This window comes from Mycena indigotica (assembly GCF_014461135.1).
Source record: "Mycena indigotica strain 171206Taipei chromosome Unknown Mind.scaff0013, whole genome shotgun sequence".
NCBI lineage: Eukaryota > Fungi > Basidiomycota > Agaricomycetes > Agaricales > Mycenaceae > Mycena > Mycena indigotica.
The window spans coordinates 1575708-1593277 of record NW_023503012.1 but is presented as its reverse complement, the minus strand read 5'-3'; the positions used below and the strand labels follow the sequence as shown (position 1 = coordinate 1593277).

The window sequence follows — 17570 nt, the reverse complement described above, 5'->3', positions numbered from 1 at the left end:
AATGCTATACCTTTTAGGGGGGGGTGCCAATGTAAGGGCAACCCTGGAGATCTGAGATCAAGGTCCTAGCAGGAGAGGATCCAAAGTGTGAACATTGGTAAGCAAATACAAATGAAGCTGACCTAGCGGCGGATCCAGAGAGAAGAAACTCTAAGGGGCTGCCTGCTAGGTAGCTGACTACTGTCCTATTTTGATCAAGTGTCCGCGTTACGCGTTACATTGACCAAAAAAGTCCCCATCAAAAATCGCCATAAATCGAAAGAAAATTTTTTGGTCCCAAATTTTGAAAAAGTGCCGGACACTTGATCGAAATAGGACAGTATATACTGCTTGTCCGTAGCTGCTGCTGTCAGGCACAGAAGGCCTGGGCGGTGTCAGAGGCAAGGTCCCAGGGCGACCGTTGGGAGGGCGTTGACAGATCGGTGATTGTGCAGGCAAGATGGAGGGCCGGACCGGAGTCAGAACCGGAGTCGGACCAGAATCGGACGCATCTCCGAGGGGCCGAAAGGGAGGTTCCCCTGACATTGACCCTCTACAGATCTTTTAATGAACATTTTACATGTGTTGCCCTGTTTGCATTCAAACTCTAGGAAACATTGATAAAGGGACATTCAATTTTATAGTAATTACCCCCAAATTAAATATATATGGCAATTGATATCAATCAATGTGCCATTATGTCCGTCCACAAAGCAGTGATGTTCATAAGGCCTTAATCTGGGGCTCCGAAAGCAATTAAGCCTTCAATAAGTCATAGGGCTTAAGCACTTAATTGCCTACAAAGGAAGTTCAGACTGCCCTCTATGCAGAATCTCTTACAAAGGGGCCGACATCATGCTCTTTCCTTTCCATGTACTAGCTAGAATAAGTGATAGCAGCTCTACCTCTTGGGTAGGTCAGTTGTAGTATAGCCGCTGTGCCCTGGCTTTATAGGCAGATAAGGCATTTCAAAAAAATATTTTATTTGATGTGACATGTGACCTTAAGCCCTTAAAGCTTCTGGCACACCCCAATTAAGCCTTAAGCCCTTATGTCAGGGCTTATGATATCAGCCGCAAAGGCCGAATTTTTTGACTTGATTTTGGTTTATAAGTACTTACTCTCAGACCTCCGTATTTAGATTTTAAGCACATACTTACCCACTTGGAACAATGTTGTCAAACATTTAACTCTACATTTATTTCCATATTGAGTTGCCTGAATTCAAAGGTTTACTTCTGAAAAATCAGAAACCTGCCAAGGCCGGAGTTTGGGACACACTTTCCCCCCATTCGGAAATTTGTGGCTCCATTCTTTATGATTTTGCCACCCAGAATGGAGTTCAGGCTCAGCTATGTGCTTGTTTTACTTTGCCAGTGCCCTTTAAAGGTCAGGTGCAAGCCAGTATGTTTCGAGGGAAATCTTTTATTTAACACGCGATATACGGGTACGACCATGACTTCCTCCGAGTCGAAACGTCGTGAAAGAGGTATTCTATAGCACCCTAAATCTGAATATCCACAAACACTGGCCGATGGTCACTGGCAAGAACGCCATCGTCGGAACGGGCATCGACAACACGATATGCAGTCGATTGCCTGCATTAGTTTCAGACTTGGAGAATCATATGAACAAGCACTGACCATCCTTCCCCCCCGGCGAATACGAAGTCGATCCTGCTCCATGCAGACGTGTCGTTCGGCGCCGTGAACCCTGTGAACGTGGCGTGGTTGACAGAGACGGCACGGCGCGGGGTCGTGGCACGGAGGTCATGCAGGATGAAGGCCGCGGAAGTACTAACACCGTCCGCTGGTATACGGAAGCGCTCTGCGAAGTCCTGCGGGAGTGGCTCTGGCGAGCGGGTTCCGGTAACGATTTTGTAGGCGGCAGAATCGTTGCCTTCGGGTGGGCTGCATGATGCAATTAGCATATTTTGCATCATGACGCGACAGGAACAGAAAACAAGGGACTACACACCTGTTGAAGTCACCCAATACGAACACCGGCGCTGCGGTCATGTAGCTCTCGTACTTTGCCCGCGCCAGCAGCATACTCCCCCCCGCCAGTTTCCTCTGCCCATTCGAGCGCTCGTCGAGGTGTGTGTTCATGACGGTGAACTCTGCGCGCTTTGGATGTGAAAGGTGGCGTAATCGGAGGGTGGTGCATATGCGGACGGAGCCCGCGTCAGGATAGCGAGAGCCCGCCACAAACGGTGTGGGTGACAGCCAGAAGTAGTCGCTCGACAGGACTTGGAATAAGGACCTGTCATCAACATGGTGAACATAGTAGCAGGATACAAGGAAGACGCACTTTTTGTAGAATATCGCGCTGAATTCACCAGCCTCCTGGCCGTCATCACGCCCAACACCCACCTAGCTCATTTCAGAATCAAAGTACAGCCGATGAGAGAGAATAGACGCACCCAAGCCCAGTTCGTACCGAACAGCTCACTCAGATCGTTCACCTGCCGCACCAATGCCTCTTGAACGCACACTACATCCGCCTCGCCGCCAAGCACCTGCTCTGCCACTCTCATTCTCCGCAAGCTCCATCGATGCTCCTCATGCGCTTTACGGGGGAGATATCCGTCTGCTGGGGGCGGCAATGGTGACGGTAACGCGGTAAGTGAGTCTGTTACGGAGACGTTGTCAGGCCGCGTGTCGTAGCGCAAGTTGTAGGTAACAAAGCGGATCCCTGCAACGACGGTGAATAGTGTAATCTCGGAAAAGTGTGGAGGAAGCGGAACCTGTCGATGGGGCTAAGTTGGGTTGGAGCTGTCGCCAGAGGAGGAAGGATAAGAGAACGGGGAGCAGCACAGAGAGGGGCAGGCGCACCTGCATAGCACTCCCTCCGCGTTGTGGTGGAGAATGTCAAAGGGATTACATAGAGTGGGAGGAAACCACGCTGTCAATCGATCCCGTTATATCGAGAATCACATCTCAGTCAGACCATCGGGAAAATGCTAGAAACAGCAGAGGATGAGGCCTGAAGCACATCTGAGCACATTTGTGGTTGTGTCTAGATCTAGGCTCTACAGTTTCCCCTTAATCTCGTCATACAGCTTCTGCAGCTCGTCCTTTGGCGGCTGCTTCGCGGGCCAGCCAATAGACAGACCCTCCTCCTTCGAAGTCTTGGGAATGACATGGAAATGGACGTGGTCAACTTCCTACCAGTCGCATTAGAACCTAATTGAGGTGAAGAAAGCGCGACGGACCTGGTGGGCCAGCCGACCGTTATTCTGCAAGATATTGTAGTTCTCCGCGCCGTCTCCGAGAGCGAGGACGATCTTCTTCGCGATGGGCATCGCGTCAGCGAGGTACTCGTCGGGAAGCTGGTGCATTTTCTCAGCATGGTCTAATAATCCGTTCGTGAACGCGGCAAGATGAAAGTGGAATGTGGCGCACATTTGGGGATGACAAGCGCGTGTCCCTTGGAAAGCGGGCCGATGTCGAGGAAGGAGAACCTAGGAAAGGTGGTTGTGCAAGTGGGTAGGAGCTATATATGCACTTGAGGCCTACGACAGCTCAGTTTCAACGAGTTTGAAGCTCGGAATGTCGCCTATGGAAGTCTTAGCACAAGGAGGTCCAGAACGTTCAGTGTACCCTTGATAATCTTGCAGAAGATACAGCTAGCTAGATGCCTCAAGCCACATCAGCCGCGCTAGCCTCCACTGCACGAGGAACACACTTTGCGGACATAATGAGAAGAAGAAGAAGCGTCACGCGTGACATCCGCTTGACGTGGCCATGACTTGACCCGCAGAAGTCATCCTGATTGGGCTCGTTCTGAAGGTAGAAGAGCGCGACAAACTTGCATCCGCGGGCCCATTTTCGCTTCTGCTCTTGACGACCATGCCTAACGCCGATTTTCTGCCTATGCCCCCAGAGGTGACCCTCGAGAACGTCTTGGGAGCGCTCGACCAGCGGGACCTCGCCTCTGTCGCCCTTGTCAGCCGCGACGCCTCCCAGCTGGCGACTTCTTGGCTCTATCACGACGTGAAGCTCGACACCGCGACGGGCGCTGTGCGGTTTTTCCAGACTGTGGTGCAAAACGCTGAGGTCGCAAAAATGGTGAAAAAGCTTGCCATGTAAGTGGCCGAGTCTTCTTAAGTTGACCACCGTTGTCTCAACTCGTCGCTCTACCAGCACCAGAGATGCCTATCTACTTGCTATTCCGCTTAGCGGTTTTTTGCACCTCTTCCGTGCGGCCTTGGTTGCGGTGGCAGCAGGTCTCCAGGAGCTCGATCTCGACTATGGAGGATGGGACATGCTCCACATCGTCGAGGACGTGCATTTCCCCCAGCTCCACTCGGCGAAGATGGTCTATCTTCCATCGTTAGAAACGTTTCTCGCTGTCAACCCCGCTATTCAAAGGCTCGACCTTACGGGCACGTTGTTCCACCCAGATGACACTTTCCCAACGTCACACGCGCCACCGATGAGACATCTACGCGTTCTTCAAGGCCCTGATGCATCCATCGAGCAGCTCCTTCATTCGCCAGACACAGCCCAGACATCCATCGTTGCTATGGTGGTGGACTGGCAGAAATACCTGTCCTTTCCTTTCGCCCCATTCTTCCAAGGCCGCAGCGGTAGTTTCGTCAACGTTCATGACTTCGTGTCCTCGGGACTGCACAACGTGGCTGACCTCCTCCCGTATCTCGGAAAATACATGCCACAGCTCAACAAGCTGACCATCATCCCTGGCGAAATGGAAACCGACTTCGAATCCGGATATTGGGAGGTGCGTTCTCAGGCTGCTCTGGATCCTCTTATTCACGAACTACAACTTAGGCACTCTACGCAGCATTCGACGCCCACCTGCCGGCATTTCACTCCCTGACAAAGCTGTATCTGGCCGCGCAGAGCCCTATGACGTTGTCGCAAGGCCCTACTGTACCGGAATTCATGGAGCATGTTGAATCCGACTTCCGCCGTCTGCTGCGCTGGGGCAATCTCTGTCCCACCCTCTCCGTCTGCTTTTTCTCCGCTATGCATAGACACTGGATCCGCGAAGGGGACCCACTGCAACCAGGCGCGAACGGCCCCCTGACGATAGTATGGGGCGCGCTGCACCCTCTAGCCTTCCACGCCATCTCGCTCCTAGTCGCTGCCGCCGAACCCGGAGAGTTCCCGCCGGAATACACCGCCTTTTGGCGCGCGACCCTCGGCGATTTGGGATTTGGAAACATATTGCGCAATGTGCGGCAGGTCGACGAGAACGGAAACCGATACCCGCTATATGGGTTTATTCAGTTTGTGCTCTCCAAAATGCCGGACGCTGCTACTTCGCCATTCCTTCCACTGCTCTAAACTTGATAAAATTTTGATTCGATATGTACAGGCTGTACAGCGACATACTTGCATCGTTGATCCTTGTATATACTTACAGTTTCTAAGTTTATCTTAAATTTGAATCGTTCTCAGTGCACGGCGTGCTACCACGATTTCGGGCTCATGTGAACCCTATGTGACTATTCAACGGTACGATCATCCAACCACTCAGGCTGTGATTGTTGTCTCGGAATCAAGGCAAAATACGAAGACGAACTCCAATTCATGAGCTACTCAATGTATTACCATATCTCTATCGTAAGTAGTTTCCCTCAGCGTATGCGCAGCTGAATTTTACAATTTCTGAAATCGCACAATAGACAGTTCCATCAGTCGATTTCGCAACTCGAACCCAGACAAAAAATTGTCACTTAGTACAACAAACTTGAACAGCAGCTAAGTATTTACATGCACATATTCTCTACCAGTACACCGAATTGTTTACTTGAACTGCAAACATGATGAACACCATCGCCAGAGAAAAAACGGTGGACGAGACTTACGTTCTTGCCATCCGTCCAGGCCTTGCCGTCCACTTCGAGGTCCCAAGCAAGGGCCGCCTCGAAGAACTTCTTGTCCTCCTCCTTCGTGAGGTCGAGCTTGGTAAAGTTGTAGCTTTCCCAATCGGGGGCGACGCTCACGACGGGCTCTGCCTCGGGGCCACGGAGGATGAGTGTACCGGAAATAAGGGAGTTGTTGGCGGTGCCAAGCACGCCGACCGACGCAAACAGGTATTTGCGGGATGCCTCGAGACGGTTAAAGAAACCGCCGATTTGGTTCGAAGACATGAAGGTCTGGGTGAGCTCTTCGGGGTACTTGAAGTCGACGCGCCAGACGGAGAATCCAGTGGCATCGTAGCTAATCAAGCCATTATTAGCTGAGCGCATCGAGATACAGGATAATAACGCACTTCTGGTAGAACCACTCGATGGAACCGCCAGCTCCACGCGTGTCGAGATTGGAGTACGACCGTTTCCAGTCCTCGAGATTGAAAGTGCTCTTGGGCAAATCGTCAAGCGGATTCTTGGTTTTGGGCTCAGCGGGGATATCGTCCTCCTCCTCATCGTCAGCCTCCTTCTTTTTGGGCTTCTCCTCCTTTTTCGGCTGCGCGGGCTTGGGCTTCTCCTCCTTCTTTGGCTTCTCCTCTTTTTTGGGGGCGACGTAGGCAACCGCGGTATCGAGGACGGGAATAGGGTCCCAGATACTTCCACTAGCGATAGCGGGCTGGTTGATGACAGTTTCGAGATGGCGGAAAAGGTTGGGGAGCTTTTTGCGTGTGGCGGTATCGAGGGTGATGGTTGCAGCACGGTAGACATAGGCTGCAACGAAAAGGTCCGCAATTGTCAAACGTTCGCCAACGAAGAAGGTGCGGGAAGAGATGTGCTTTTCGAGGGTATAAAGACCGCGAAGTTGGCGCTCGAGGAAGATGTTATGGAGCTGATAAATGTTATTCGATTGACTATGACAATGGGGAAGGAGGACACACGGGCTTGCTGTATGGGGCGTAGGTGCCACGAAGGAGGTTGTTCAGTTGGGAAGTGTAGACATCGACCTCAGTCTCCGCGAGATGAACCCACTGGTCCACGAGCGCCTTGTCAGTTGGGGTCTTGCCAAGGAGGCTCGAGTCTTGCGCCAAACCAGCAACTACACGCTTATCAGTACATCTACTAGTAGCGCATGCCCAAAGAGAAATCGAGGATGAAAGAGGGGAGCGGAGGGGAAAAGACGAAGAGATATGGATGGGGAAGGGGCAATACGAGGAAAAAGAGGTAATGAGGGAAGTCAAGACGTACGATACCGCGCGATGGCGACCGATTCGAAGACGATGAAGCCGTCTTTTCCCTCCCAAGCCGGAATCTTCCCGTGGGGGAACTTGTCGGTGAATGCGGGGAGCTTGTTGTCCTGCATGTGCGTGTATCCGGTGGGCAACTCAATAGTCAGGCCGGTCAATGCAGCAACCGCGCGCGCCTAGTTACCAAAGCGCTTCATCAGCGAGCAGATCGGAAGGGCAGGGAAGGAGATCCAGCGTACGGGCTTAGCGGCGTATTGCACGGGAATGGTCCAGAGAGTGCCAGCGGACATCGTGGTTGGGGATGGTCGTGGAAGGTGAGAGAAAAATTTTAGAGGAGGTGACGTCGAGTCACATCGACATCGATATGATGCAGATTGGGGCTGTACGCTGCTGACGTGATGCTCAAGTCCGGATCAATCAACTCCAGCAGGCTGAACAATAGGGGGGCTAGCAAAATATCTAGCAGTACACTTGACTTGAGGGAGAGCTGTTGATTATCATCCATAAGAACCTGATATGCCACACGATAAACCACTGTTGCATACAATTTAGTCAATTCAAAAACCTCTTCTGTAATCTCAACAACTTGAAGAAACTTTTTACAATTTATTGGCCAATTGAAGTCTATACAGTTGTCTTTTTTCTTACTATAATAGGCTACTTATGATGATGATGATGATGATGATGATGAGTACTACCATGTTTACCATGCCTAATATGAGAGAATGACATCATACTTTAGCCATGCCTTTATGTGCTGTCTGCCTTATGTCTGACTCCATGCTGTCAATCAACATCAGCACCGACATCTGATGATCCAGTCACCATCTTATCATCCATCTTATCTCCTCCTTGTCTTATCTTATCAATCAGGGCCAGAATGAATGGTTTAAAAGGCAAAGAAAAAGATTTCTTGATGCCACTTCTATTTGAGCCATTCAATGTCAATAGCTCATTAAATTATCACTTACAGTATCTATAGACATTATTTCTGTCACGGATAAGACCCGGCCCATCCTCTCTGGTGCTGGTGTCGGGCCATGGCAGGCCTGCAACACACAGCATGTGACGACGGGGAACATGCGCCCCAGTAGGAGGAATGCACCTGTGGGAAGCACATGACCAAGAACGACACATTGAGCTGTTGCCAAGCCCGACTCAACACCAGGGGAGTGCTAGGAGGTTAGGAGTAGTGCCTGGGATCACCCCTTTGCGGGCCTGCGTATATAAGGCGCGATAGCGTACCATGTACTCTATTGCTTAGATCGTCTGAAGAACTACCTTACTCCATGCAAGGAGGTGCCATCAACTCATCGGGCCCGACACAACCCGAGACTAAGATAATGGGCCCTTTCGGTTTCAATCTCTCCTCCCTCGCCATACTTGTGGGCTCGACGATCCGTCTGTTCTGTTCCGGACGCGCATTCTTAGAAGAGGTCTTTGCATGGCCTGACCCGCAGTCTGACCACCCGTTTCAGCTCCTCCAATGCGCAAGTTCCCGGATATAAACCAAGAGTTCAATGCGCAAGATATGGCTTATCAAGGGATCAGCCCTATCAACACTGGCAGAGCCCAGGCAACGTTCGGCAGACCATCAAACATTGATCGACAGCTCGTTGGACACCGTGTGCTCTTCGGCAGCCCCGGCACCCAGGATAAACAGCAATAAAAAAGTATATTTAGTGATTTAAAAGTATATTTAGTGATTTGACCCCAATTTGAGCCCTAAACGACACCAGGCGCATCACAGGCGCATCAATCCTCATCATCCTCCTCGTCACTAGTATTCCCGTGCTCATCCGCATCTTCAGGATCCACCAAACCGTCCTCTACATCGCGCTGGCCGCTACCAGCGTCGGCGTCGCCCCCGCTCCATGTCGTATACACCTCGTTTACGCCTCGTTCCCGTCGCTGACCACGCCCCAGTTTAGGCTCAGTTCGGACCAGTTCTGCCCGTCGCGAAAGGTTTCGGTACATGTCAGCATGCCTTGCTGCATATGCAATTAGGCCTTCGGCCTGCGCAGCGCCAACCCGGGAGATTTCCACTTGCGCTCCCCGTTTAGCCCAATTGGCTTCTTCGGCACCAAACGACAAAGGCATTCGTTCCCATTCTGCGGCAAGAATACGAACTTCCTCCCGCCATCTTCGAAGTTCGTGCATATGATTTAGCCCATTCAATCCGAAGCGCTATAATATCTCAGTATCTTCATTAAAGCGAGACACAAGGTGGACCTTCCTCCAGCCCTTCCGCTGTGTCCGTTACATCCTTCCAGATCCAGGAAACCTGACGCCGACTTTCGCCATGCTTGAACAATGCATTTCGCTGTCGTTCAGCATCGAGTCGATCGCGCTGAGTCAAGGGTTCTTCTGTGTCCATCTCGTCCTCGCCATCCTCTTGGTCGCTGTCGTCCCATTGGCAGTCTGCTGACCGGCAGATCTGGCAGTCCAGCCCGACGCAGCTCTGCCTTCCGCTTCTCTTCCTCTCGCTCAGCCCGCAACCGCTTCTGCTCCCGCAATAACGCATCTTCGGGCGCCTCCATACAACGGATGTCGGCCTTGTGCAGTTGGCGCCAGTGAACCTTGTCTTCCCCACCCAAAATCGCTACTAAAGCCTTCCAGCTGGCTTGATATTTCTCCGAATGCAAGAGAATTTTTCGCTCGTTCTTGTCCACGAGTGTTCGAGAACGCGTATTTGTGGCCTGAGCCCGGGCGTGATTCTTTTTGTAAGTCAGAAGTCGCGACTTGACGTGGAGCTGAAGTTGCAGGGAGGTCAACGCAGAACGGCATTGAGCATCCCGGAAGTCCTTCTCGATTTCCAATAAGCCCGCTCGACAACCCCCGTTCTCGAAATCTTTGCCGACCATTGCGGAAGGACAGAGGAGAGGTACACGCTCAGCGTACGTGTCTTGCGACACCTTCAAGGATTCCAGATGTTGCAGAGCGGCTGGCATATACGTGGCTTGAAGCGTCCGCAAACGCTTGATCATCCGATTCAATTTACGCCGTTGTCGGCGAATGCTCACTCCTCCGATTGACCCTCGCGAGTTTTTCAACTCCACTAAACCGCGAATTCGACGCCTAAAACAACTGTCAAAGAAAAGAAAGACAGCTAGCGAAGAGACTTACTGATCAGCTTCGGCATCTAACAGCGCGACCACAAATTCGGTGGGGGAAACGTCGTGAATGGGCAGTATCCCTGCCTTCTCTTGTGTCGCTTCTTCCTCTTCATACATCTTCCGGACGTCTGATTCAGTCAGGCCTGAATAGCTTGCGCATAAGTAGCCTGAAGAGGCGGCAGCGAACACTGACCTTTTGCTGTGGCCTCGTAGGGGCTAGGCTGGGCATTGTCAGCCTCGAAAGCTTCCACCTGACGCTTCCATTCAGGCACTCGTTCGGCATGCCCCAGGGTTAGCGCCTCGAAATCCTCTTCTTGCTTCTCGAGTTCCTGTTTGGCTCTATCTGTCCGTCGTCGTAAGATTGTCGCTAGAAGAAGCACGAGTTAAGATAAGTCAACGTTGGAGAGGACAACGTACCAAGGCCTAGCGTCTTCTGCCAATTCCAAAACGACCAGTGGTCGTCTAGTTGGTCCCACCGAGTGCCCGGACCCGAAACCCGAGTGCTTGCCGCAATACCGCCGATCATGCTCCAGGGTCGTTCGATACCCTCGCCGTCCGTCATGCCAGAACCCAGGAGAAGCCAAAGGGAGAAGATGATTTGGCAGATAATGAGGTGTCCATTGATGTGCATCTTTGGAACCGCAAAACCGCACCAACGACAAGATAAGCTTCAACCTCACCATTGGCGGGAGACGCTCCAATCGCTCCACCAATTTTTTCATCCATTGGCACGCAATGTCGTAGGAGACTAATTTGAAGAGTTTCGGGGAAATATGGCGCATGAGCGACGCGAAAATGTAATCCATATTGGCGTAGCTATCAAATACGATCCGTCAACAAAAAGCAAAGAAAACATGACCACATACCGCTCTCCAGCTTGTAAATCGCCAACTCCATTGGGTAGGACAAACTCATGGCGGGCACAAACTCCCATCCCGACGCCGGTAACACTATACCCTCTGGAAAACTTGGTATTCGCATGGTCCAACGCGGCAAGACCACTACAAGTACTCATCTACATCTGTTAGTATGACGCGTGAACGGTACAGACCAGTCCACGTACCTCTTGCTGATCAGTGGTTGTTAGAAGATACTCGCGATAAGGAGCCCATTCCAACATATAAGCCCATCCTGTTCCGAGGCCAGGGTCACGGAGCTCGTTGGAGATAGTTCTTCTCTTCAACCGAAAGCAGGCGTCAATCGCGATGAACATGATGTACAGACATCTAATGATTCGTTAGATAGATACTTGGATTAGGGAAAACGGACTTGCCGATCCTCTGGGGGAGCCTGTTCCCATCCTTCTGGCAGGTTAACGCCAGGGCGTGGACATGCCGGACAGCGAATGGCCAGTTCACCAGGTGCTGTTCCCATGACCCCATACTGGTCGTGGCCACGGCCTCCTCTCTTCAGCAAAAGCAGATGTCGGTATTGACGAGCCATTCGCAGGAAACTTGAATAGCGTTGAGGAGGTTTGATACCGGTGCCGTCAGTTAACGACTCCAATGTGGCGTAGTAGTCGTAAGCTGTGGTCTTTCCATGGAGGGTTTGGTAATGGAACGTGTCCAAGCATGCAAAGGTGGCGCAAGTTCGCGGAGCATCGCTCGTCGATGGGTACCACCCCGCCTTTAGCAGCTGGATATAATGCGGCTCATTGGCGACACATCCACAGAAATCGACAGCCACGTCGTGGAAGCCATTATCCGCTAAGACCACGAAGTCGGGCCGTCCAGGTCGCGGCAAAGAACATTTCTGCCCCAACGGATGGGAAAACTGAATCCGCAATCCAAGGTCGCGCAGGCTAGTCTTCTTGAAATAGACGCCGGTCCATTGCTGTTAAGAAAAAATTTCGATGAGTACTTTAAAAAAAAGCAAAGCAGCGCAAGTACCTCGATATGATGCAAAGGGTTGGCTCGATGTGTTTCCACGCAACATAAGCCGCAAAGCAAAGACACGTCGTGGCATGTTCGGCAGCGGTAAATGGCCGAGTCAACCTTCTTGCATTTGGAGCACACATCTTGGTCGGCGTCCCCCCGCCCCTCTCTCCATAACAGCGCCTGGAGATACACGTCGCGTTGGTTCTCAGCCCAATGATGCATTGCCTTGTCCTGGAGGAGTTGTGAGCGACGATAGAAATGGGCAAGGTAGAAGGTGCATCAACTTACAGCAGGCTGGGTGAGACGAGAAGTTGCTGTCTCGAAACCAAAGTCCTCCTCCACGTCTTCTAACCCCATCTCGTATCGCTCTGGGTCATCCGCGTTTGACAAATCCACAGCAGCTTTTTGACGTTCCATATGCTCCAAGCGGGCCCGTTTGACGGGGGAGGTGGGCGCAATGGGCACGGTTTCGCTAAAAACTCGTCGGTTGTCTGCCGTAAGACGATGCACAGTCGTAAGGACGGGGGGCATCGGGTTGCGCGCCAACTAGACGATCGATGGGCGTAGAGTGATGGCGTGCAGCCGGTGCGGGGCGCTTGCGGGACTGAGCTGTAGTCGGGGCCATGGGCACGAAAAAAGTCGAAGCTGGCTTGAAGCGAAAAGAAGACCGCGATGTCCACGCGCCAGCAGTGACAGACGTGACTCAACAACGCCAGGGCCATCATATCAGCCAAGGGCTTCGCCGGCACGTCCGAGTCCGACGAGGTCCGAAGGTAGCAAAATCAAGTAATACATAATACAGCCTACGTCATATCGGCCGAGGTACACGCTCAAAATGACAACTACAAGATCCAATGAGGAACGATTCTATGCAGCACATGAGTAAGGTCCGGGCTATCTATGCCTTCAGGGGGAGAGCCATGATAAAAACTGGGAGCGACGTTAGCGCGGAAAGCACAAATCGGTTGATAAGGAGGGGAAATAATGCACTTCTGGACCAAATTTGTGGCTTCCGCGGCGTCGGGCACTTCTCAGCCTTTGCGGAATCAAAGTTGCGAACGTCGCCCGGAAATCTTCCTGCAGAGCTTGCAGGTCGGGACAAGTGTGTTTGATGACGATAACGTTCCCAGCAGCGGGGCTAACAGGAGATGGCCCTTGCCATCCAAGATTAGCGATAGCAACGTTGTGGGGGACGTCAAGCTCGTCGTCTTCGTCGAGGCCACCATCATCTCGAGGAGCGCGACAGGACTCCAGAATCGTATAGGCATGGCCAGCTAAGATGTACATCACCCTAGCATCCAGCCATTCGTCCCACTGAGGCTCTCCAGTTTTCCACAGCGGTTCCAACGCAGGATAGAGCGCAGAGATGGTAGGCAGCGACGAGGAAGGTGAAAGGGCGATGGACATTCGCGAAACATGCCCAGGAACGTGAAAGACAAGTATTTTGATGGTCTACCCCATGTAGAGTCAGAATAAGAACTGTCGCGCCAATACACCCACCATGACGGTCCGATTGGCGGAGAGAGCTAGTGACGATCGACTACAAGTGATATCGTATGCCTAAGACAGGATCAACCGGTGTCCAGAGACGGAAAATGAATGACTGCACAATGGTCAAGTTGGGGGAGAAAGCCTGAGCGAAACGTCGCGCAAGTAAAGCATCCCTGGGAGATATTTATTCGCGTATTAGCATTAGCGCTGGACCTTTTACAAGTTTGGGGCGCTCTCGCCTCTGAGAAGTCCGTCGACCGGTGAGGAGCTCATCGAGGGAGAAGGAAAGGGAGTGGTGATTTCCGCTGAAGACGGAGCGATTGCGTAAAAAAGGCCAAGATGACGATGGCATTAAGTTGCATCTAAGTATTACACAAGCGGTTTGCGGGTGAAGTCCAATGCGCGTAGTCTGACACAACGACGTGCCGCCCAACCCAGGTGTACTTTGAGCAGTTGGCGTATGTGGGATTCGGAATCATCTTCAATCACTTCCAGCCCGTCTTGAAATGCTCTTAAAGCTGCCCATGATTGGATTGACGAGTCGAGCAGGGTACTCAACGTCTCCAAAAGCTCCTTCCGCGGCCAATTCTTCAGCCAGTCCGCCCACTCCTCTTCCGTTTCGTGCTCCTGCTTGAGTAATAGCCCGTGCACTGCGCGCTTGAGTTGTCGGAGATTTTTGTAGGGACGCTCGGGCTCATTCTCGAAATCAGAGGGTGCCCAAGGGGGTGGGAGGCCGTAAGGGTATAAACGGCGGCCAGAGATCTTGCCCGACCGAGCACGGCGGAAAAACCAATCATCGGAGGCGGGGAACTCGAATTCAGAGTCTGCCTGCAGGTTCGTCGGTAATACGGGAGTGTGATCGAGAGTAAGGGGCAGCTGTTTTCGACCTCTTTTGCGTTTACGATATACAGCTCGGACATCCTTCCCCCTGTGAAGTGTAATTAGCAGCCTGCCTGGATCGGTCGTAAAAACTGGGACTCACTTGGTGCTTTGCTCGTATTTGCGACTGGAATCTCGCGCCGCCTGACGCCTCTCATCTTCGTTATGGTACTTCTTGGGTCGTGTCATCACAGTGGAACGCGCAGGACAGATATGGTGGTGTGAGGAAGAAAGGCGGTGGGCCGGACCAAGTGCCGATGTCACGTCCAAATGCAGTCATAACTCTGGGACTTGATGATTTCGCAACCGTTCGCCTAAGAGAGCACGAATAGATGAGGAAACTGTGGTAATCGAGAGGGGGGAGTTGCCCCTTCAAAATTTGGTAGATTTTGCCCAGCAGCAATGAGTGGAGTTTTTGGTGTGGGGTCTTTAAGTTCGGCAAATCAAGTCGGTGCAAGGCTGGAAACTGCCTGTTAACCCAAAATCCAATCCACGTCTACCATTTTATGAAGGCATATCACTACACAAAATTTTATATCAATGGCAAGGGGCACTCATAAACTCCTCAAATACATGTTTCGATAGGCAAAAGCTTCAGTAAATTCCCCAAAATTGAACAATCAGTGAATCCCAGAGTTATGTCACGGGTGACTGAAACGGGTTCTGAGAACGACTACCTAAATTCACTAAGTCAAATTCTTCGTGCTTCAGCGGAGGTTAGAAGGATCCTCAGACCAGACTCAAGGGCACACAAAGAAAAGAACAGGATAAGAGAGTAATTATTTCTGACGACTAGTCTGTCTAGTTACGAGCCATAGTGGTAAGATTTAGGCTAAAACCAGTAGGTATGGCTAGGGAACCCTTTGCCTAGAGGATTAGCCCTACCTAGGCAGCCCTTTACTGGCCTCTGTTAGAGCCAAATGTGACGCTTTGTAACATGTGTGACATGTGTGACACTTATTCAAAAAAAATATTATTATTCCTTATCTGGTATCCTAGCACCTGTGGCAATGCACCTATCTAGATAATGATTTTATTGTGGAACCATTTTTGATTGCCATCAGTACTTTTGATGGCTATCTCATGATACATCATTTTGTCCTAATTAGGAAAGTTATTGATACAGGCCTTCCCAACTATATACCGGGTCATCGGCCTGAAGAAAAGGAGTTTAAAGTATTATATTACATAATTATTAACTTATATATATTATATAATAATTTATTCCATCATTGATATTATTGAATCAATAGCCTAAATCACTGGGTACAGCTAGCCCTAGGTGGAAATAACCGTGTAGGCAAGCACCTGTTTAGCTGTACATAGGGCTTTAGCCTAAAACTTACAGCTAAGGGTGGTTACATAGCACTAGCTCGTTCGAGGACGTGCTTCACTCGTCCGAACTGCCTCTGAAAGAACATTTCCACATGATGAAGGGCCCACCACGCCTTATGTGCATGTTGCATGGCCTCCACCGCCGTCTCCATGTCGCGCTCATGAACCCCAAGCTTGGCCAGCAGGACCAGCTTCAACCCCCGCTCTAAATCGCTCGAAGCACTGGCACGAAGCGCACGGATGAGTACTCGGTGGTAGAGAACCAGTCGATGGTGCTCTTGCTCCTCGAATCCAAAAGCGTCGGCCAGAAGGCGGACACTGTCGATGGTTCCAGTGAGCAGCTTGGCCTCTGCGTTAAGTTCTTCGAGGAGGGAAGACGAATAGACAGGCTTGTCGGCTGTGTTGGCTATAGAAATAGCAGCGACACGACGAGTGTGTTTTTCTTACACAATGTTAGTACATAGAGGATGACAAGGACAAGACGTTACACACCTTCTGCAGTCAGCGGCCGAGGCTTTGGGCGTTCATAAGGCTTGGGCCGGGCTTCTGGTGGCAGCTGAGCTTTTCCTGAGGAAGGAGGTTTGGAGGGCGAGATATAGGGTTGCGCTAGAGGTTCTGTGAGACAGAGTGCTGCCTTGTGCACGATGGACGCACCAGTCTCGACGATTAGCCCAGCTTTCTGGGGCCTGGACGGGACGGTCAAGGACGCAGGGCTTCTTCTGGGGAGTGCACGGCGCAAGATGTTCTGTCGCGCGTTTAGCGTTGAAGTAAAGTCTGTGAAAATTTTCACCTGGCATGATCGTGAGCGAAGAAGGAGAGCAAGTTAGCACTCACTGCTCGCTTCCTGAACCCAGCCAGCATGGGAAGCACGTCTCGTTGTCGTCTTTTCGCCCGAAGAGTAAGGAAAGGAAGTCGCAAACGCGTGACGTAACTATAGAATGTTCTGGATCAATTTGTTACGTGTGCATTTCCTCTTGACCATGGCTAGAATGGCGCAAAAAAAGTTTATTGACGCGAGCGCTTCTCTCTTTGCGCCAGCATGTCCGCTCCCATTGTCGCGTCTTCCGCAGCCTCCGCGACGCCCACCGTCTCGACTATCGAAGCCCTTGGCTCTTGGGACGAAACCGAATCGACCTCTGACTCTGCCTCTTCGTCAGAGGCATCTTCAGGCTCATCTGAGTCGGCACCCGTTGAAGGTTATTGGCATCGAGTACGTTACTTCGTTGTTTTCCCAGCAAAACTAGGCTGACTAGGATGACAGCGTTGGGCTTTGCTACCTCCAAACTTCGCACTGACCCCGCGAGTTGTCAAGATGGTCGTTTTCCCTTGGATGACTGGTTTTGCGGGCAGGTCCGACGTCTCGATCGATCCTCTGTCGCCGACTCTGCGAGGTTCCGGGCTCCTGATCGACTTCTTCGAAGTCAACCCCGTCCCCTGTAATCGCTGCACAAAGCACGCTCGCGCACACGAAGATCACTTGTACACTTTCCTCTTCGACTGCCCCCACACTTCGGACGTCCCTCATCGGCCTGTCAACAAGGCAGTACAAGCACTTATCGACAGGTCTCCAAAGAGACTGCTTCCGTGTCGAGGAACAGTAGTCGCCGTCAAGCACAAGCGTATTGCTAATCGGTGGGCTTCCAATGCTGATCTCGACCTGGTAGATGTGGAGAAGGGTGATTTGCCTACGGTGGGGCGCATGCTGCTCGAGTTCGTCTTCATCTTGCGCATTGTCTTTTGTTAACTTTTCAACAGACTGCTGGCGAGC

General features: G+C 51.5%; 6 protein-coding genes across 6 annotated transcripts; 1 reads left to right on the top strand and 5 right to left on the bottom strand.

The window, feature by feature from the left end:
* Nucleotides 1–1483: 1483 nt before the first annotated feature.
* MIND_01279200 (Endo/exonuclease/phosphatase domain-containing protein) lies at nt 1484–2819 on the bottom strand (the record flags this gene model as incomplete). Its single annotated transcript, XM_037369263.1, has 7 exons — nt 1484–1577; nt 1623–1889; nt 1957–2241; nt 2290–2351; nt 2402–2673; nt 2726–2753; nt 2814–2819. The coding sequence occupies 7 exons, from the start codon at nt 2817–2819 to the stop codon at nt 1484–1486; spliced, it is 1014 nt and encodes a 337-aa protein (XP_037214469.1).
* A 191-nt stretch (nt 2820–3010) lies between these two features.
* On the bottom strand, nt 3011–3695 carry MIND_01279100 (HIT domain-containing protein; the record flags this gene model as incomplete). The annotated part of the gene is made up of 6 exons (XM_037369262.1): nt 3667–3695; nt 3582–3619; nt 3498–3537; nt 3384–3442; nt 3194–3333; nt 3011–3145 (listed from the first exon to the last, which is right to left on the bottom strand). The coding sequence occupies exons 1-6, from the start codon at nt 3675–3677 to the stop codon at nt 3011–3013; spliced, it is 423 nt and encodes a 140-aa protein (XP_037214468.1). The 5' UTR covers nt 3678–3695.
* A 135-nt stretch (nt 3696–3830) lies between these two features.
* On the top strand, nt 3831–5291 carry MIND_01279000 (uncharacterized protein; the record flags this gene model as incomplete). The annotated part of the gene is made up of 3 exons (XM_037369261.1): nt 3831–4066; nt 4125–4722; nt 4773–5291. The coding sequence occupies 3 exons, from the start codon at nt 3831–3833 to the stop codon at nt 5289–5291; spliced, it is 1353 nt and encodes a 450-aa protein (XP_037214467.1).
* A 462-nt stretch (nt 5292–5753) lies between these two features.
* MIND_01278900 (uncharacterized protein) lies at nt 5754–7394 on the bottom strand (the record flags this gene model as incomplete). The annotated part of the gene is made up of 6 exons (XM_037369260.1): nt 5754–5762; nt 5816–6170; nt 6223–6749; nt 6799–6956; nt 7106–7280; nt 7344–7394. The coding sequence occupies 6 exons, from the start codon at nt 7392–7394 to the stop codon at nt 5754–5756; spliced, it is 1275 nt and encodes a 424-aa protein (XP_037214466.1).
* A 1465-nt stretch (nt 7395–8859) lies between these two features.
* On the bottom strand, nt 8860–11433 carry MIND_01278800 (CxC2 domain-containing protein; the record flags this gene model as incomplete). The annotated part of the gene is made up of 8 exons (XM_037369259.1): nt 8860–9291; nt 9534–10182; nt 10231–10363; nt 10414–10587; nt 10638–10851; nt 10901–11036; nt 11087–11235; nt 11284–11433. 8 exons carry the CDS (start codon nt 11431–11433, stop codon nt 8860–8862), a joined length of 2037 nt encoding a protein of 678 aa, XP_037214465.1.
* A 41-nt stretch (nt 11434–11474) lies between these two features.
* MIND_01278700 (CxC2 domain-containing protein) lies at nt 11475–12628 on the bottom strand (the record flags this gene model as incomplete). Its single annotated transcript, XM_037369258.1, has 3 exons — nt 11475–12053; nt 12110–12328; nt 12386–12628. 3 exons carry the CDS (start codon nt 12626–12628, stop codon nt 11475–11477), a joined length of 1041 nt encoding a protein of 346 aa, XP_037214464.1.
* Between the last annotated feature and the right edge of the window lie 4942 nt (nt 12629–17570).